Below are 21,501 nucleotides of genomic sequence, written 5' to 3'. Positions count from 1 at the left end.
AAAACCTCCTTGTGAAGAATTAAGCCTAGTTGGAAGTTGAGAGAAGGTTGGCAGATTAATGAACCCGCATATACTCATCACTCAGACTTAACAATAAATAAGATTCGGATGCTGGTTTGGTCTGTTCCCCCGAGTTTTCCTTGCGGAAATGTTTCAAAGCAAAACCCCAAGATGCTTTTTCAATTTTATGCTTTTTAGAATAGTACATTTACCCCCCACCCCCCCAATTTTAAATTATACTTAACATACAGTGTAGTATTGGTTTCAGAGTAGAATACATACACATCTAGTGCTCCTCAGAGTGCCCTCCTTAATGCCCAGCTCCATCTGGCCCATCCCCCACCCCTCCTCCCTCCATGAACCTTCACTTTGTTCTCTGTGGTTAAGAGCCTCTTATGGTTTGTTTCCCTCTCTTTCAGAATGCATTTTTTAAAATGTATTTATTTCTGAGAGAGAGACAGCATGAGCAGGGGAGGGTCAGAAAGAGAGGGAGACACAGAATCGGAAGCAGCTCCAGGCTCTGAGATAGCTGTCAGCACAGAGCCCGATGTGGGGCTCAAAGTCATGAACTGTGAGATCATGACCTGAGCCGAAGTCTGGTGCTTAACTGACTGAGCCCCACAGGTGCCCCCAGAATGCATTTCTTAAAAAAAAATATAGGACATTTTCTGACAGAAACCACAATGCCATTATCCCACCTAACAAATTCCTGGTTACCATCTAATACTGAGTCCATATTAAACTTGCCCAAATATGTAAAGCATGCTTATTTTAAAAAAATTAATGTTTTTTATTTATTTCTGAGAGAGAGAAAGAGGGAGAGAGAGAGACAGACAGCGTGAGCAGGGGAGGGTCAGAGAGAGAGGGAGACACAGAATCTGAAACAGGCTCCAGGCTCTGAGCTAGCTGTCAGCACAGAGCCCGATGTGGGGCTCAAACTCATGAACTGTGAGATCATGACCTGAGCCAAAGTCGGAGGCTTAACCGACTGAGCCACCCAGGCGCCCCAAGCATGCTTATTTTTTTGACTCAAGATGCAAAGTCTTCCTCCATCAGTCCTCAGTTTGGAGGAGGGCATTTGTGGGGATGAGCACTGCGTGTTATAAGGAAACCAACCTGACAATAAACTATTTGTAAAAAAAATTTTTTAACAAAAATAAACTGGAACCTTAAGTGAATGACTTAAGGTCCTTCTTCATTTATAATGTAAAAAAAAAAAGATGCAAAGTCTACATGCTTTCTTGGGTTCTTTTAATTTTCTTTTAATTTAGATCTAGAATAGTTCCTTCTACCGTATTCTATTCCACGCCTCCTCCCCTCCCCACCCCCACCCCCCACAATGCCTCCTGAACAAATTGGGTATTTGTCCTGAATGTTTCACATGCTGGTTTTGTCTATTTGTATCTTCATTTATTTCTCTAGCCTTGTATTTCCTGTTAATTTGGTTCAAGTTTGGTTTACCTTTATGGGTAAGAATTATTCTTGGGTGGTGCTATGTACTTATTTTTACTTTATATAGTGAGGTGTATAATGTCTGACTGTTCCATTCTCTGTGATGCTAAGATTGTTCAGTGAGTGCAGCTCTTGAACATTGGATCTGTCGATGTGAAGTTCTCCATCAATCTTTAATTTGGTGGTTTCACCTACTGGTCTTTGCCTAAATCAACCATTTAATTAGGGGTTGCAAAATCGTGATTTTTCTAAGTCCAGAGGTTTTGTCGCATTTATGAACAGAAATTTCTTTATAAAGAAGGATTTTTTTCTCTCAACAACCTATAAATTCAGGATGATTTGGTTATTCTGAAATAACCACATAGGAAAGGAAATAAATACGTTCTTTTCAATTTAACTGCTAGTGTTCACAGTAAATAGTTGTTTGCCCTAGGCACCATGACCAAAGATGTGCTGGTCATCCTTTGAAATGGCCATCAGTGAACGCTTCCAGGATCCATTCCTGTGTATCTCCCTTGCATAGGGTTTCAGAGCTGGTTTGTGTGACCAGTTGAGTATGGCAGAACTGATGTTATGTTGCTTCTAATGTCTTGTTAAGTTATAAAAGTGACTGTGGCTTCCAACTTGATCTCTCTCTATCCCTCTCAGATCTTTCACTCTGAGGGAGGCCAGCTGTCATATTGTGAGGAGTGGCTCACATAGTGAGGAAATGAAACCCCTGCCAACAGCCATGTGAATTAGTTTAGATGTGCATCCTTCAGCCCCCAGTCTAACCTTCAGATGACTGCAGCCCAGGTCACAGACCTAAAACCAACAGCTGAGCTATTCTCAGATTCCCAATCTGCAGAAACTGTGTGAGGTAATACATTTTGATGTTTGATTCTGAATTTTGGGGGTACTTTGTTATGCTGCAATTGATAACTACTTTTCTTTGTTCTCTTTAATGTTGTTTTTTTTTTTAATTTTTATTTCGGAGAGAGAGAGAGACTGTGAGCAGGGGAGGGTCAGAGAGAGAGAGGGAGACACAGAATCTGAAGCAGGCTCCAGGCTCTTAGCTAGCTGTCAGCACAGAGACCGACACAGGGCTCGAACCCACAAACCACTAGATCATGACCTGAGCCGAAGTCGTATGCTCAACTGACTGAGCCACCCAGGAGCCCCAGTTCTCTCTTTTTGAATACCATTACAAATACATCGGTTTTTCTCTTCTTTTTTATAATTTATTTATTTATTTATTTATTTATTTATTTATATTTTTTAAATAGTTTACTGCCAAGTTGGTTTCCATATAACACCCAGTGCTCATCNAAGCCGTCAGGTCCAGGGCTCTTATTTATTGGGAGATTTTTGATAACTGATTTGATTTCTTCACTCGTTATGGGTCTGTTCAGATTTTCTATTTCTTCCCATGTGAATTTTGGTAGTGAGTGTGTGTTTTGGATACATTCAGGGGGATTATTGACAGATATGAATTTATAGCCATTGTGTTCTCTGTAGATTTTGTGTTTCTGGTGATATTCTCTGATCCTTTGTAGTCTTTGCTGCTTTGGCCTTTATTATTTTTTTTTCTCCACTCAGAAAGTCCTCGCCTTAGAATTTTCTGCAGGGCTGATTTAGTGGTCATGAACTCCTTTAGTTTTTGTTTGGGATACTCTTTATCTTTCCTTCTATTCTGAATGTCAGCCTTGCTGGATAAAGAACACTTGGGTGCATGTTTTTCTTATTCAGCACATTGAATATTTCCTGTCACTCCCCTATGGCCTGCCAAATTTCAGTGGACAGATCTAGTACTAACCTTATGTGTCTCCCTTGTAGGTTAATGTTCTTTTGTACTTCTCTGCTTTTTATATTTTTATTAAAAATTTTTAATGTTTTTTATTTATTTCTGAGAGAGAGAGCGAGAGCGAGCGTGAGCAGGGGAGGGTCAGAGAGAGAGGGAGGTACATCACCCTCTGATTCAGGCTTCAAGCTCTGAGCTGGCTGTTAGCACAGAGCCTGACGCAGGGCTCAAACCCACAAACCGTGAGATCATGACCTGAGCTGAAGTTGGACGCTTAACCGACTGAGCCACCCAAACGCATGCCCTTTACTTTCTCGAAATCTCTCATTATCTTTGTATTTTGCCAATTTCACTATCATATGTGATATGTTTTGTTTATTTTGAAGGGAGTTCCCTTGGCATCTTGGAATTGGATGCCTGTTTCCTTTTCCAGATTAGGTAAGCTCTCAGCTATAATTTGTACAAATAAACCTTCTGTTCCTTTTCCTTACTTTTCTTCTTCTAGGATGCCTATGATGCAGATGTTGTTTTGTTTACTGGAATAAATTAGTTCTCTGTCTCCTCTTGTGATATAGTAATTTTTTTCAGCTTCATATTTTCCACGATTTTATCTTATATTTCACCTATTCTCTCCTCTGCTTCTTCAGTCCTCACTGTCACTATATCTAGTTTATTTTGCCCCTCAGTTATGGCACTTTTAGTTCATCCTGACTAGTTCTTAAATCTTTGACCTCTGCTGCAAGGGTTCCTCTGGTATCTTCTACCTTTCCTCAAGCCCCACTATTAGTCTTATGACTGTTGTTTTAAATTCTTGTTCAGATACATTGTTTATATTATGAGCAAGGCTCTGGCTGTGATTTTTTCTGGAATTTTCCTTTGGGGAGAATTCCTACATCTTGTCATTTTGGCTAAGTTTCTGTCTTTTATGTGTTTTGAAAGCTTGTTATGTGTCCTTCACCTGAGAGTACTACTGTATTAAAAAGAAGTCATACACTGTCCAGGCCTGGCACTCCAGGAAGTGTTTCTGGTGTACTGTACTCTCTGCTGTTACATTTTGGCTGCTTTTCCCCACTGGTCAGACCTCTGCAGAGCCCCTCCTTGCTTGCAGTGGTGGAGTGTTTGGACCTTAACTAGGTGTGCCTTAATTTGTTTGTTGAAGTAACCTTGGAAATAAAAAGGGGTAGGAGAAGCCTGATCCCATAAAAAGAGAAAAAAGAAAGGGAACCCAAGAAAACCAAACAGAGAATTAAAAAAGCTAGCCATTGAGATTGAGACAGTCTCGGAGTAAATGTTTCATGAATTAGTAAGTAGTGAATAAGACTATTTTATTACCTTTTAAACATCTTAATTTGTGTCTTCTCACTTCCTTGTATCATGATAAATAAGATATAAATAACAAAGACCCTTTACTCAAGATACTGATAAATGTTTGTATGGCATCACAAGAGATTTGATGTCCAAAATCTTTATTTATACATTACTATTTTATAGGCTCCCTACCATGTAAACGAAACCATCCATTCAGGTCTATATTTCTGAAGATGCAAGCACTAATAGAGAAAATAAAAGCTAGATAAACAAAACAGTTCCTACGGGTCCTTAGCCTAAATCATATGCATTCAAGTTTATATTTAGAGCCTCTTTGTGTTATATTAGAAACAAAAATAAAAATTTGTAATGACCTGTTTCCCTGAAGATATGCCAATGATTAGAGTCATAAAAGAGCTAAGTAGGATAGGTATAGTATTGTTTCCATCCATAGAATGTTCATGTACAGAAACTATTCTATTAATTGTCTCTACGACCTAGAAATTACTTGCCTCCGTAGAAATTAAAGACAGATTCCCACCAACAGTGCACGAAGGTTCCTTTTGCTCCACACCCTCACCAACACTTATTATTCTTATATTTTTCATTTTAGCCATCTGACAGATGTAAAGTGATCTCTTATCGTGGTTTTAATTTGCATTTCTCTGATGATTCGTGATGTTGAGCATATTTTCATGTGTGTTGGCTCTCTATCTTCTTTGGAAAAACACACATTCAGGTCTGTCCATTTTTAAATCAGATTTTTTTTTGAGTTTTTTTTTTTTGGTATTGAGTTGTATACATTCTTTATATATTTTGGATATATAACTTGGATATTTCTTCTCCCACTCAGTGGTTTGCCTTCTTATTTTGTTGATTGTTTGTTGTGCAAACCCTTTCAATTTTGTTGTAGTCTCGATAGTTTTTTTGCTTTTGTTTTCCTGGTCAGAGGAGATATATTTCAAAAAATATTTCTGTGGCTGATGTCAAAGGAAACTATTCTCATGCACTGTTGGTGGGAATGCAATTTGGTACAGCCACTGTGGAAAATAATATGGTGTTTCCTTGAGGAACTAAAAATAAAATTACCAAATCATCCAGTAATTCCACTAAAAACACTAATTTGAAAAGATATATGCACCCTATGTTTACTGTAGCATTTTTCACAATTGCCAAGATATGGAAGCCACCCAGGTTCCAATTGATAGATGAATGGATAAACACATGTGGTATATATACACAATGGAATATTACTCAACTATAAGAAGAACAAGATCTTGCCACTTGCAATAATATGGTTGGAGCTAGAGCATGTAATGCTAAATGAAATAAGTCAGCCAGAGAAAGACAAATACCATATGATTCCACTCATGTGTGGAATTTAGGAAACGAAGCAAATGAACAAACAAAGAAAAGGAGATAAAAAAAACCCAGACTCTTAAATATGGGGAATTAGTAATTTCTAGAGGGGAGCTAAGTGAGGAGATGGTTGAAATAGATTAAGGGGATTAAAAACACAGTGATGAGCAGTGATAAATGTATAGAATTGTTGAATCACATTGTACACCTGAAACTAAAACTATGTAACATTGTGTGTTAATTGCACTTGAAGAAAACAAATCAAGACAATTAGAAAATGGATTTCATTGCCTTATCCAGGTTAATACTTTTCTATGACTTTTGGTTTTTCTTAGATTTTCTAGATTCATGGTCAACCCCCACCAGCTTCCTCAGTGCATTTTTCATGTCCTTATTCCGCAGGGTATAAACAAGAGGGTTAAGACTTGGAGTGATGATCGTGTAAAAGAGGGTGAGAAATTTTCCCTGGTCTTTGGAGGCACTGTTACCTGGTCGTAGGTACATGTAGATAATAGTTCCATAGAAGATGGACACGACAGTGAGATGAGATCCACAGGTATTAATTGCTTTTTGTTGGCCTTCTTTTGACTTTATTCGTAGCACAGCTTTGGCGATGTAGCCATAGGATATCAGAATCAGGCCGAGTGGGGTAAGGACAATGACGATGCCCAAAGCAAAAACAGACATTTCAACTGATGTGGTGTCTATACACGCTATCTTGACCATAGCTGGCAACTCACACAAGAAATGGTCCAGAAGGTTGTTTCCACATCGAGGCAAATTCAGGGTGAGTGTACATAATAATACAGAATTGGCCAAACTAATGCCCCACACTGTGATTATCATCTTGAGACAGAGATGCGGGTTCATGATGACCAAATAATGCAAGGGCTTACAAACAGCTGTGAAACGATCGTAGGACATAACAGCTAAGAGGAGGCACTCAGCGGACCCCAACCACATATAAACGTAGAGTTGAGTGACACAGCCCACGTAGCTGATGGTCTTGTCAGGTCCCCACAAGTTAACGAGCATCTGAGGGATGATGCTCGTTGTGAAACATAGGTCCAGGAAAGAGAGGTTTCTGAGGAAAAAATACATTGGTGTGTGGAGATGGGCATCCAGGAGAGATGCAAGGATGATGGCTGTGTTACCTACCCATGTAATGAAGTAGAAGAGAGTGACGACTCCTGATAGGACCATCTCCAGCTTGGGATGGTCCGAGAAACCAAGCAGAATAAAACCGTGTAGAGAAGTGTAATTGTTTTGGCCCATAGTCCTTCAGTGGCCAAATCCTAGAAAGAGAAAAGCAGAGGTGAAGGAGGATGGGGATGAAGATGAGGAGGAGGAGGAGAAGGAGCAGGTGGAGAAAGAAGGAAAGGAGAAGCAGGAGAATAAATTTGTCAGTACAGACCACATAATTTAAGTAAATATAGAATTAAGAAAAGAGGAAGAATTTTATGTTAATAATTAAAAAATAATGGGTGAAAGTAAATATTATAGCTTAGTAATCTGGTATTTGTTGTAGATCCTTTTATGGTGTTGGGTTTAATATTATGTATTTTTTGTAGGTGAGTTTGGAGACTTACTCTTAAACTCAGGATGAAATTTGTCACATGTAAATTTGGATGTTTGAAAAGGATCTGGTTCTAAAGTGATGTGACCCTCTGATTCTCTACCAATCTTGTTCACTTGTATAGTGAACAGATTCTTTTTTTTTGTCAGCTAATTTACCTATAAACTGTAATTATTTTGTAATGTCAGTATGAGGAAAAGAATGTTCTTCTTTTTTCATATCTTACTGAGTACTACTGTTGATGTCACAGTTTATTATGTAGGAGACATGGCCTTTTATCCTTGGCATCTTTATTTCTGTCTTCTCAATACCTAACTTACCATCAAAATGGTAAATTTTAATGCAGTTATATTTTAACTATCCTCTCACTTTTAAGAAGCTTCCACAGTCACTACCCTTACCTAAACCACTAGTGTCTGTTTTCTAAAAAAAGATTTTAAATGTTTATTTTTGAGACAGAGAGGGAGGGGGAGAGAGAGAGAGAGAGAAAACATGAGCAGGGAGGGACAGAGGGCAGAGACAGTCTGAAGCAGGGTCCAGGATCTGATCCATCAGCACAGAGCCAGATGTGGGGATTGAACCTACAGACCCTGTGATCATGACTTGAGCCCATGTCAGATGCTTACCTGACTGAGACCCCCAGCTGCCCCCATTGTCTCTTTTCTAGATTCTGGCAGCTGTCTTCACTTCTTTCATTGAGATTTTGTTTGTTTGTTTGTTTACATTGTCACACGATTCAATGAAATCAATCACATCATCCATGTCCTTATAATTTGCTGGCCCCCTTCTGTTGCATTGAAGAAATACTCGGATTCTCTAGATGCCTGGATGGACCGGCATGAGGCCTCATTCTCATCTCAGAAATCACTTTAGACACATGGATTCCTGGCCTCCTCCCAGTTTGACACTTGAAACTCACTTCCATCCGAAGCCCTGAGAGCCCTTCCCTTCTTTTCTGGACTTCTCCTTGGTCTGCAGTCCTGCTCATTCTTTCACCAAGTTCTGAATATTTCTTGCTTAAAGAGGGATACTCTGAAACCACATTTTTTTTGTTTGCTATCATATATCATGAATAGGGGAACCTGCAGGCAGCCAGTGTATCCCAGAGCCTAAAATCATAGGAAGGAAGAGTTTTGCTTCATGTCTCTGCAAGTTCTTTAGGTCTTTGCTCCCATACAACTTACCGAGCACTTCTGGGCTCAGAGTTCTCATTGTGAAAATAAGGGAAACAACACTGCTTGGGCTCAAGGTGAACTGAATCATGAATCTCCTTGAACAATAGCACATCTCCACAAGTATTAGTTACTACGATTGTTATGAGAACAAATTACAATGTACCATGTAGGTAAAAGTTGAACAACCTCTCATGGTACTCTGTAATCTTTAAGAGAGTGTGTGATGTCTGTTGCTCTCCACTCTCTTCATGCTGCCTAAAGCATTCCCCTAATACCTGTCTATCCAAGTGTCTGTGTATCCATGTATCCATCTATCTCTATCTACCATCTACCTATTCTCTCATATTTATACATAATTTTCAAACAAGAAAACAATTGTCATACTATGAAGTGCAACATCACTTAAAGTTGTTAGTTAGCATTTTAACTAACTAATTTAAAGTTGTAGTTAGTATTACATTAAAAATGTATGCTGGTGTTTTTTAAGTTACCTGAATGGGAGGAGAGAAGGTGACAGACAAGTGGAAAAGTACGTGGTTTTTATAGTAACAAATAACAGGTACATTCAGTTTGGTGAAAAGAAATTTAAGACATTAGTTTTGTTCTGAAGCTCAGCCTTATTCAGTAGTGTGATCCAAGTAGAGCTCCTGTAGACTTGCATGAGGTTGTTAGAACTGCCCAAATTTTAAACAATTGAACAGATTATCAGTAGTACTCCATAATGTCCTATCACTGAGTATAAAAGTACAACTTCTTACTGCTGAAGCTGTAGTAACATTTAGAAAGTTTCTATTAAAATGTAACAGGGATGACTGGGTGGCTCAGTTGGTTAAGCCTCTGACTTTGTCTTGAGTCATGATCTCACAATTCATGACTTCAAGCCCTGTGTCAGGCCCTGTGCTGACAGCTCAGACCATGGAGCCTGCTTTGGATTGTGTCTCTTTCCTTCTCTGCCCCTACTCCACTCACACTCTCTCTTTCTCTCTCAAAAATAAATAAACATTAAAAAAACCCTAAGGGTGGCACCTGGGTGGCTCAGTCAGTTAAGTGTCTGACTCTTGATTTCAATTCAGGTCATGATCCCTGGGTCAAGCCCCACATCAGGCTTTCTGCTGGGCATGGAGCCTGCTTTGAGATTCTCTCTCTCTGCCCCTCTCACCCTTTGTGTGTGTCTTGCTCTCTCTCAAAAAAATAACTAAGAGAAAATACATACTGAAAATTAACAAATCTCAAACTGCTGTCCATCTCCCCTTTGTGTATGTCTGTATAGTACAAATATATTCAATATGCTATTTGTCATGACATTTCAAATTTGTTTCCTGGATATTATGAAGAAAATACCTCAAACTGTGGCCATGATTTGAAAGGAGACATGTTTAGAAGCAACTGAATATACTGGCTAAGATAGTTAATTTGAGAGACTCATTTGGTGATTACCTCAGAATTAGCTTTTCAAGGGGCTCCTGGGTGGCTCAGTTAAGCCTCTGACTTCGGCTTAGGTCATGATCTCATGGTTCGTGGGTTCGAGCCCCACATCAGGCTCTGTTCTGACAGCTCGGAGCCTGGAACCTGCCTGGATTCTGTGTCTTTATCTCTGACCACTCATGGTCTGTCTCTTTCTCAAAAATAAATAAACAACAATAACAACAACAACAACAAAGAATTAGCATTTCAAGAATCGTGATTTAAGCCTGGATTCTGCCATTGACTTAGTTTGATAAAAGAAAAAAAAAAACGCTCTGTAATGTGTTGCACACTGTTACACATCTTTATAGGTCTATAATGTCTGAGCAGGGAGATAAATAAATAATACTTATTTACATCGACAGACAAGTTGGTATGTGTAATAGTCCTGACTTCTGAATAAGACAGAACCTCAGTTAAAATTATATGAAAGCAAAAATGAAAAGTCTTTGAAAATGAAAATCAATGCCATGCTGTTAATTCCTTAGCTACTTCCACTATGGCCTTCATTGTTTAATTCAGGAAGGGGAAAAATCCTTCTGCCTATTAAAATCCTGACACTGGAAGTCTTTAAACAATTTTTCATGCACACTATGAGATTTAGAGACAGATCTGATTCCTTCCCATCTGCACAGTCCTCCTGCATAAAGTATGGCATTTCAGTCCTTCATTTCTAATTTAATCTTCATTTCCCTGTTACATTTCTGCTGGATCAAAATGTCTGAAATCACACATCAAGAAATGGTTTCATGTCCTCCTCTCTAGTGGAGAGTAGACCTAATCTTCCATAATAGAGCTAAAAGGGAAATAAATGTCTCTGCAGAGATTTACACTATTGATTTATTCTAAGAATTCTGAAAGAAAACCAGAAGAATCAGTCCATATCAGTCTAAGTTTGTTTTCTCTTACCTCCCACAAGTAGTTTTACCAACCCAGACACACTAGTTTCCAAGAGAGATTGAAGGCGAACATTACTGTGATCCAGGGACCGTTCTCCTGATACTCTGCTTCGTAAGCAGTGAGGAGCCCACAGGGTGCGGAAAAGCGGAGCGGGTGCCGCCCGGCCCGGCTGCCCCTTCACGTCTTCCCTGCCGTGTGGCTGTGAACGCTGCTGTTCCCCAAGCGGGTTAAAACTCATTCTGGACAGGATTCCGCCTCTTGAACACGTGACTTCACATAAGCGGAGATGAAACCTGTCACAGATTCTTGCTACTCATTCTGACTGAAAAACAAAAACAAAAACAAAAACAAAAAAACCCTGCAAATAGGTCTTAGTCCTAGAGGCACATTATAAAAGCATTAATTCAGTTTAAGAAGAGAGCAAAATTTCCCTCTGTTGCCTGAAAGCCCAGATCACAAAAAAGATTTCCTAAACCATTGACCTGCTTCCAATTGATGTCTGTAAAATGGCAGAGAAAAAGCAGTTCATGAAGAGGTTGGGGAATTAGACGACATCCTGATGTTTCACTAGGAGAAATGTAATAGGTGCAAAAGTTATGCCAATGTGAGGGAAAGCTGTAGACAGGGGAATGGGAAAATGTTATTCAGATTTTTTTTCTCTGGGTAGTAAATGTGTTACAGATAAAATTCACTGTTAAATGTGCATCTCAAACACTATAATTACAATAGATGTTAACCCACAAGATTTATTTATTTGTTTTCAGGTTATTAAAAAACAGTGTTGTTTTGTCTTCAGGAGTAGAATCCAGTGATTCATCTCTTATGTATGACACGGCAGTGCTCATACTAACAAGTGTCCGTGTTATGCCCCTTATTCATTTAACCCACTTCCCTATCCAACCCCCATCAACCCTCAGTTTGTTCTCTGTATTTAAAGAGTCTCTTATGGTTTGCCTCCCTCTCTGTTTTAAACTATTTTCCCCCTCCCCCTCCTCCATGGTCTTCTGTCAAGTTTCTCAAGTTCCACACATGAGTGAAAACATATGATTTCTGTCATTCTCTGACTTATTTCACATAGCATGATACCCTCCAGTTCCATTCACATTGATGCAAATGGCAGGATTTCATTCTTTCTCATTGCCAAGTAGTATTCCATTGTATATATAAACCACGTCTTCTTTATCCATTCATCAGTGGGTGAAAATTTGGGCTCTTTTCTGTAATTTGGCTCTCATTGATAGCACAGGTATAAAGACTGGGGTGAATGTGCCCCTTCAAATCAGCATTTTTGTATCCTTTGGATAAATTCCCATTAGTTCAATTGCTGGGTTGTAGGGTAGCTCCATTTTTAATGTTTAACTTTACTTTTAATGTTTTCCAGAGTCACTGCACCAGTATTAATTCCCCAACAGTGCGAGAGGAATCCCCTTTCTCCACATTGTTGCCAACACTTGTTTGGCCATTCTGAAAGGTGTGAGGTGGTATCTCATTGTGGTTTTGGTTTGTCTTTCCTTGATGATGAGTGATATTGAGCATCTTTCCATGTGTCGGTTAGCCATCTGAATGCCTTCTTTGGAAAAGTGTCTATTCATGTCTTCTGCCCATTTCTTCACTGGATTACTTGTTTTTTAGGTGTTGTGTTTGGTAAGGTTTTTATAGATTATGTCATTTGCAAATATCTTCTCCCTTCTGTCGGTTGTCTTTTAGTTTTGCTGATTGTTTCCTGTGCGTGCAGAAGCTTTTGTCTTGATGAGGTCCCAATAGTACATTTTTGCTTTTATTTCCTTTGCCTCCAGAAACATGTCAAGTAAGAAGTTGCTGCAACTGAGGTTAAAGTCCTGTTTTCTCCTGTAAGATTTTGATGATTCCTGTCTTACATTTAGGTCTTTCATCCATTTTGAGTTTATTTTTCTGTATGGTGTAAGTGCGTGCTCCAGGTTCATTCTTCTGCATGTTGTTGTCCACTTCTCCCAGCACCATTTCCTAAAGAGACTGTCTTTTTTCCATTGGCTACTCTCCTGCTTTGTTGAAGATTAGTTGGCCATATATTTGTGGGTCCATTTCTGGGTTTTCTATCCTATTCCTTTGATCTGTATGTCTGTTTTGTGCCAGTACCGTACTGTCTTGATGATTACAGCTTTGTAATACAGGTTAACATCCAGAATTGTGATGCCTCAACATTTTCTTTTTCAACATTACTTTGGCTATTTAGGGTCTTTGGTAGTTTCATAGAAATTTTAGGAATGTTTGTTCTAGCCCTGTGAAGAATGCTGGTGATGTTTTGATAGGGATTGCGTTGAATGTGTATATTGCTTTGAGTAGTATTGACATTTTAACAGTATTTGTTCTTCCAATCTATGAACATGGAATGTTTTTTTCCCATTATTAGTGTCTTCTCCAATTTCTTTCATATCTTTTCTATTGTTTTCAGCATACAGATCTTTTACACCTTTGGTTTAGTTTATTCCTAGGTATTTTATGGTCTTGGTAAAATTGTAAATAGGATCGATTTCCTGATTTCTATTTCTGTTGCTTCATTATTGGTGTGTAGGATTGAAACCAATTTCTGTACTTTGATTTTGTATCCTGTGACCCTGCCGAATTCATGTACGAGTCCTAGCAGCTTGGAGTCTTTTGGGTTTTCCATGTAAAATATCATGTCTTCTGTGAAAAGTGAAAGTTTGAGTTCTTCTTTGCTAGTTTGGATGCCTTTTATTTAATTTTGTTGTCTGATTGCTGAGGCTAGGACTTCCAACACTATGTTAAGCAACAGTGGTGAGAGTGGACCTACCAGTCATGGTCCTGACCTTAGAGGGAAAGCTCTCAGTTTTTCCCCATAGAGGATGGTGTTAATTGCGGGCTTTTCCTATGTGGCTTTTATGAGGTTATGGTATGTTCCTTCTATCATAACTTCCTTGAGGGTTTTTATTAAGAAAAGATGCTGTATATTATCAAAGGATTTATCTGCATCTATTGACAGGATCATATGGTTTTTATATTTTCTTCTATTAATGTGATGTGTCACATTGATTGTTTTGGGAATATACAATAAGCCCAGCAGTCCAGGAATTAATCCCATTTAATTATGGTGAAATATTCTTTTAATGTTTGGTTGAGTTCTATTTGCTAGTAACTTGCTGAGAATTTTTGCATCTATGGTCATCAGGGATATTGGCCTTCAATTCTCCTTTTTTTGTGGGGCTCTGTCTGGTTTGGGAATCAAGATGAAGGTGGCTTCATAGAATGAGCCCAAAAGCTTTCCTTCCATTTCTATTTTTTGGCACAGCTTGAGAAGGATAGGTAACTCTGCTTTTCAATGTATGGTAGAATTCCCCTGCGAAGCCATCTGGCCCTGGACTCTTATTTGTTGGGAGATGTTTGATAACCGATTCAGTTTCTTTGCTGGTTATGGGTCTGTTCACATTTTCTATTTCTTCTCATTTGAGTTTTGGTAGTGTGCAGGTGTCTAGGAATTTGTCCATTTCTTCCAAGTTATCCAGTTTTCTGGCATATAATTTTTCATATTGTTCTCTAATAATTGTATTACTGTAGTGTTGGTTGTGATTATTCCTTTTTTTTTTAATGTTTTATTTATTTCTAGGAGAGAGATAGAGACAGCATGAGCAGGGGAGGGTCAGAGAGAGAGGGAATCACAGACTCTGAAACAGGCTCCAGGCTCTGAGCTGGCAGTCAGCACAGAGCCCGATGCGGGGCTCGAACCCACGAACCGCGAGATCATGACCCAAGCGAAAGTCGGACGCTTAACCGACTAAGCCACCCAGGCGCCCCAGCCCTTTTTTATTTCTAATTTATCTGTTTGGCTTCTTTCTTTTCTTTCTTTTTTTTTTTTTAATGTTTTTTATTTATTTCCAGGAGAGAGAGAGAGATATACAGTGTGAGCAGGGGAGGGTCAGAGAGAGAGGGAATCACAGACTCTGAAACAGGCTCCAGGCTCTGAGCTGGCAGTCAGCACAGAGCCCGATGCGGGGCTCGAACCCACGAACCGCGAGATCATGACCCAAGCGAAAGTCGGACGCTTAACCAACTAAGCCACCCAGGCGCCCCTCTCTTTTCGTTTTGAGAAGTCTGCCTAGGGGTTTACAAATTTTGTTTATTAAAAAAAAACCCCAGCTCTTAGATTTATTGATCTGTTATACTGTTGTTGTTTTAATGATTCTATAGTGTTTATTTCTTCTCTAATCTTTATTATTTCTCTTCTTCTGCTGGTTTTGGGGTTTCTCTGCTGTTCTGCTTCTGGTTCCTTTAGGTGTGCTGTTAGATTTGGTATTTGGGATTTGTTTCTGTTTTTGTTTTTTGAGATAGGCCTGGATTGCAATGTATTTTTTTTCTCAGGACTGCCTTTGCTGCATCCCAAAAGGGTTGAACTATTGTGTTTTCATTTTCATTTGCTTCCATATATTTTTAAATTTCTTCTTTAATTCCCTGGTTGACACAGTCATTCTTTAGTAGGGTGTTCTTTAACCTCCATGCATTTGGAGGTTTTCCATATTTTCTCCTGTGGTTGATTTTAGGTTTCCTAGCATTGTGATCTGAAAATATGCCTGGTATGACCTCAATTCTTTTATATATATTGAGGTCTATTTTGTGATCCAGTATGTGATCTATCTTAGAGAATGTTCTATGTGCACTCAAGAAGAATGTGTATTCTGCTTTTGGATGAATAGTTCTGAATATATCTGTGAAGTCCATCTCATTCAGTGTATCTTTCAGGACCATTGCTTCTTAATTGATTTTCTGTCTAGATGATCTGTCCATTGCTATAAGTGAAGGATTAAAGTCCACTGCAACTACTGTATTCTTATCAATAAGATTGCTTATGTTTGTGATTAGTGGATTTATGTATTTGGGCGCTTTCAAATTGGGGGCATAAACATTTAGAATGGCTAACACTTTTATTTCCAATTTATTTATTGTTTAATTTACATCCAAGTTAATATATGGTGCAATAATGACTTCAGGAATAGATTTCTTAATGCCCCTTACCCATTTAGACCATGTCCCCCTCCCAGAAACCCTCCAACAACCTTCTGTTTGTTCTCTGTATTTAAGTCTTTTATGTTTTGTCCTCCTCCTTGTTTTTATATTATTTTTGTTTCTCTTTGCTTATGTTTTCTGTTTTATATCTTAAAGTCCTCATATGAGTGAAGTCATATGATATTTGTCTTTCTCTGACTAATTTCACTTAGTGTAATTAGTGTAATACCCTCCAGTTCCATCCACATAGTTTAAAATGGCAAGATTTCTTTTTTTTTGATTGCAAAATGATACTTCAATATATATATATATATATATATATATACACATGCCATATATATATATACACGCCATATCTATATATACATATATATATACACGCCAAGTGATACTTCACCATATACACACACACACACACACACACACACGCCATATCTTCTTTATCTATATATCCATCGATGGACACTTGGGCTCTTTCCATATTTTGGCTATTGTTGATAGTGCTGCAATAAGCATAGGGATGCATGTGTCCCTTCGAAGCAGCACACTTGTATCCCTTGGATAAATACCTAGTCATGCAGTTGTTTTCCAAAGTGGATGTATCAGTTTGTATTCCCATCAGCAGTGCAAAAGAGATCTCTTTCTCTGCATCCTTGCCAACATCTGTTGTTGCCTGAATTAATGTTAGCCATTCTGACAGGTGTGAGGTGGTATATCATTGTTGTTTTGATTTGTATTTCCCCGATGATGAGTGATGTTGAGCATCTTTTTCACGTGTCTGTTCACCATTTGGAGTCTTCAGAGAAGTGTCTCTTCATGTATTTTGCCCATTTCTTCACTGGATTATTTGGGGGGGGGGTTGGGTGTTGAGTTTGATAAGTTCCTTATAGATTTTCAATACCAATGTTTTATCTGATATGTCATTTGCAAATATCTTCTCCCATTCTGCCGATTGCCTTTTAGTTTTACTGATTGTTTCCTTCTCTACTGAGAAGGTTTTTATTTTGATGAGGTCCCAATAGTTCATTTTTGCTTTTGTTTCCCTTGCATCTGGAGACGTGTTGAGTAAGAAGTGGCTGCGGCCAAGGTCAAAGAGGTTTTTGCCTGCTTTCTCTGCGAGGATTTTGATGGCTTTCTATCTTAGGTTTAGGTCTTTCATCCATTTTGAGTATTTTTGTGTATGGTATAAGAAAGTGGTCCAGTTTCATCTTCTGCACGTGAATGTCCAGTTTTCCCAGCACCATTTGCTGAAGAGGCTGTCTTTATTCCATTGGATATTCTTTCCTGCTATGTTAAAGATTAGTTAGACATACATTTGTGGGTTAATTTATGGGTTCTCTTTTCTGTTCCATTGATCTGAGTGTCTGTTTTTGTGCAAGTACCAGACTGTCTTGATGATTACAGCTTTCTAATATGTCTTGATGACCAGGAGTGTGATGCCTTCAGCTTTGGTTTCCATTTTTAATATTGTTTTTGCTATGGGGTCTTTTCTGGTTCCATAACAATTTTAGGATTGTTTGTTCTAGTTCTGTGAAGAATACTGGTGTTATTTTGATAAAGATTCCATCGAATATGTAGATTCCTTTGTGTAATATCGACATTTTAACAATGTTTGTTCTTCCAATCCAGGAGCATGGACTATTGTTCCATTTTTTTGTGTTTTCTTCAATTTCTTTCATAAGCTTTCTATAGTTTTCAGTGTATACTTTTTTCACTTCTTTGGTTATGTTTGTCCTTGGTATTTCATGGTTTTGGTGCAAATGCAGGTGGGATCCATTTTTGATTTCTCTTTCTATTGCTACATTATTGGTGTATAGGAATGCGGCCAATTTCTGTGCATTGCTTTTTATGTCCTGTGACTTTGATGAATTTCTAGATCAGTTCTAGCAGTTTTTTGGTGGAGTCTTTTGGGTTTTTCATGTCGAGTATCATGTCACCTGTGAAGAGTGAAAGTTTGACTTCCTCCTCGATGATTTGGATGCCTTTTATTCCTTTGTGTCGTCTGATTGTTGAGGCTAAGACTTCCAATACTATGTTGAATAACAGTAGCTAGAGTGAACATCCCTGTCATGTTCCTGACCTTAGGGGAAGGCTGTCAGTTTTTCCCCATTGAGGATGATAATAGCAGTGGGTCTTTCATATATGGCTTTTATGATCTTGAGGTATGATCTTTCTATCTCTACTTTCTTCAGGATGTTTGTCAAGAAAACATGCTGTATTTTGTCAAATGCTTTCTGTGTGTCTATTGAGAGGATCGTGTTTCTTGTCCTTTCTTGTATTTTTTTTAATGTTTTTTTTTTTATTTCTAGGAGAGAGAGAGAGGGAGACAGCGTGAAGAGAGAGAGAGGGAGACAGCGTGAGCAGGGGAGGTCAGAGAGAGAGGGAGTCACAGACTGAAACAGGCTCCAGGCTCCGAGCTGGCAGTCAGCACAGAGCCCGACGCGGGGCTCGAACCCACGAACCGCGAGATCATGACCTGAGCGAAAGTCGGACGCTTAACCGACTGAGCCACCCAGGCTACCCTCCTTTCTTGTATTTTAAAAAAAATTTTTCTTTTTTCTTTTTTTAAAAAATAGTTTGTCGTCAAGTTGGTTTCCATATAACACCCAGTGCTCATCCCCACAAGTGCCCTCCTCCTATTGATACAATGTATCACATTGATTGTTTTGTAGATATTGAAGCAGCCCTGCATCCCAGATATAAATCCCACTTGGTCATAGTGAATAATTCTTATAATGTATTGTTGGATCTGGTTAGTTAGTGTCTTGTTGAGGATTTTTGAATCCATGTTCATCAGAGAATTGGTCTATTGTTCTCCTTTTTGGTGAGGTCTTTGGTATTGAAATCAAGGTGATGCTGGTTTCATAGAATGAATTTGGAAGTTTTCCTTCCATTTCTATTTTTTGGAACAGCTTCAAGAGAATAGGTGTTAACTCTTCCTTAAATGTTTGGTAGAATTCCCCTCGAAAGCCATCCAGCCCTGGGCTCTTGTTATTTGGGAGATTTGTTATTATTAGTTTGATTTCTTTACTGTTTATATGTTTCTAGGAATCTGTCCATTTCTCCCATATTGGCCATTTTATTGGTGTATCATTGCTCATAATATTCTCTTATTATTTGTATTTCTGCTGTGTTGGTTGTGATCTCTCCTCTTTCATTCTTGATTTTATTTGTTTGGGTCCTTTCCTTTTTCTCTTTGATCAAACTGGCTAGGGGTTTATCAATTTTGTTAATTCTTTCAAAGAACCAGCTCCTGGTTTCTCTGATCTGTTCTACTGTTTTGTTTGTTTGTGTTTGTTTTTGATAGCATTAATTTCTGCTCTAATCTTTATTATTTCCTATCTTCTGCTGGTTTGGGGTTTTATTTGCTGTTCTTTTTCCAGCTCTTTGAGGTGTAAGGTTAGGTTGTTTATCTGAGACCTTTCTTCCTTCTTCAGGAAGGCCTGGATTGCTATATACTTCCTCTTATGATTGCCTCTGCTGTGTCCCAGAGGTTTGGGGATCTGGTGTTATCATTTTCATTGGCTTCCATGTAGTTTTTAACTTCCTCTTTAATTTCTTCATGATCACATTCATTCATTAGTAGATTGTTCTTCAGTCTCCAAATATTTGTTATCTTTCCAAAATTTTTCTTATGGTTGTTTTCAAGTTTTATAGTGTTGTGGTATGAACATATGCATAGTATTATCTCAATCTTTTTGTGCTTGTTGAGGGCTGATTTGTATCCTGGTATGTGATTTATTCTGGATAATGTTCCATGGGCACACACAAAGAATGTGTATTCTGCTTCTTTAGGATGAAATGTTCTGAATATATCTGTTAAGTCCATCTGGTCCAGGGTGTCATTCAAAGCCATTGTTTCCTTGTTGATTTTCTGTTTTTGATGATCTCTCCATTGTTGTAAGTGGGGTGTTGAAGTCCCCTACCATTATGGCAATATTTTCAATGATTTTCTTTATGTTTGTGATTAATTGAGTTATATATGTGGGTGTTTCACGTTTGGAGCATAAATGTTTACAACTATTAGGTCTTCTTGATGGATAGACCCCTTAATTATGATATAATGCCCTTCTTCATCTCTTGTTATAGTCTTTATTTTAAAGTCTATATTGTGGCTACTCCAACTTTCTTTTGGTGACCATTAGCATGATAGATGGTTCTCCATCCCCTCATTTTCAATCTGAAGGTGCCTTTAGGTCTTAAATGGGTCTTTTCTAAACAGCATATAGATGGATCTTGTTTTCTTTCCCCCCCCTTTTTTTTTGGATCTTGTTTTCTTATTCATTCTGTTCTGTTACCCTGTGTCTTTTGATTGGAGTGTTTAGACCATTGATGTTTAGCGTGAGTACTGAAAGATATGAATTCATTGCCATTATGTTGCCTGTGGAGTTGGAGTTTCTGATAGTGTTCTCTGGTCCTTTCTAGTCTTTGTTGCTTTTGGTCTTTTTTTTTTTTTTTTAATCCTTTCTCCCCTCAGAGTATTCCCCCTTAAATTTTCTTGCAGGGCTAGTTTAGTCATCACAAAATCCTTTAATTTTTGTTTGGGAAACTTTTGGTCTCTCCTTCTATTGTGAATACAGTCTTGCTGTGTGAAGAATTCTTGGCTGCAAATTTTTCTGATTCAGCACATTGAATATATTCTGCCATTCCTTTCTGGCCTGCCAAGTTACTGTGGGTAAGTCTGCTGTGAACCTGATCTGTCTTCCCTTGTACATTAAGGACTTTTTCCCCTTGCTCCTTTCATGATTCATTCCTTGTCTGAGTATTTTGTGAATTTGACTCTGATATGCCTTGTTGATGGTAGGTTTTTGTTGACTTTAATCGGAGTCTTCTGTGCTTCCTGGATTTTGATGTGTGTGTTTTTCCCCAGGTTAGGAAATTTTTCTGCTATGATTTGCTCACGTAAATTTTCTATCCCTTTTTCTCTCTCTTCATTTTCTGAGACCCCTATGATTCTGATGTTGCTCCTTTTTAATGAGTCACTGAATTCTCTAATTTTTATTTTGTCTTCTTTTGCCTTGGTCTCCCTCTTTTTTTCTGCTTCATTATTTTCCATAAGGTTGTCCTTCTATATCGCTGATTCGCTGCTTTGCTTCATCCATTCTTGCCACTGTGGCAGCCATTCGAGAGTGCAGCTCAGTTATAGCATTTTTTATTTTATCCTGACTAGATTTTCTTTTTTTTATCTCTGCAGAAAGAGATTCTAATTTATTTTCAACCCCAGCTAGTATTCTTATTATTGTTATTCTCAGTTTTGGTTCAGATATCTTGCTTGTATCTGTGTTGATTAAGTCCCTGGCTGTCATTTCTTTCTGTTCTTTCTTTTGGGTTGTATTCCTTAATTGTTTCATTTTGAAGGAAGAAAAGTAACTAATAAAGTAAAAAAAAAAAACTCTTAAAATTAAAATATTAAAAACCAGACAAGTCAAATGAAGGATGCTAGATCCTAGGTGTGTTTTGGTCTGGTTGTTGAAAGAAGCTTGACAGATTAG

The 21,501-nt window shown here is 38.3% G+C and overlaps 1 protein-coding gene across 1 annotated transcript; it reads right to left on the bottom strand.

Moving 5' to 3' along the window:
• Positions 1 to 6,211: 6,211 nt before the first annotated feature.
• Positions 6,212 to 7,174, bottom strand: LOC144221885 (olfactory receptor 2W1-like). The gene has a single exon (XM_077752422.1). It carries the CDS (start codon positions 7,172 to 7,174, stop codon positions 6,212 to 6,214), a length of 963 nt encoding a protein of 320 aa, XP_077608548.1.
• Between the last annotated feature and the right edge of the window lie 14,327 nt (positions 7,175 to 21,501).

The sequence above is a fragment of the Crocuta crocuta genome, unplaced genomic scaffold, assembly GCF_008692635.1.
Source record: "Crocuta crocuta isolate KB4526 unplaced genomic scaffold, BGI_CrCroc_1.0 scaffold336, whole genome shotgun sequence".
In the NCBI taxonomy this organism is placed as follows: domain Eukaryota; kingdom Metazoa; phylum Chordata; class Mammalia; order Carnivora; family Hyaenidae; genus Crocuta; species Crocuta crocuta.
This window is presented reverse-complemented; position numbering and strand designations above follow the sequence as displayed.

Excerpts from the sequence above, each read along its gene's own strand:
- LOC144221885 (XM_077752422.1), bottom strand. The coding sequence starts at position 7,174 with ATGGGCCAAAACAATTACACTTCTCTACACGGTTTTATTCTGCTTGGT.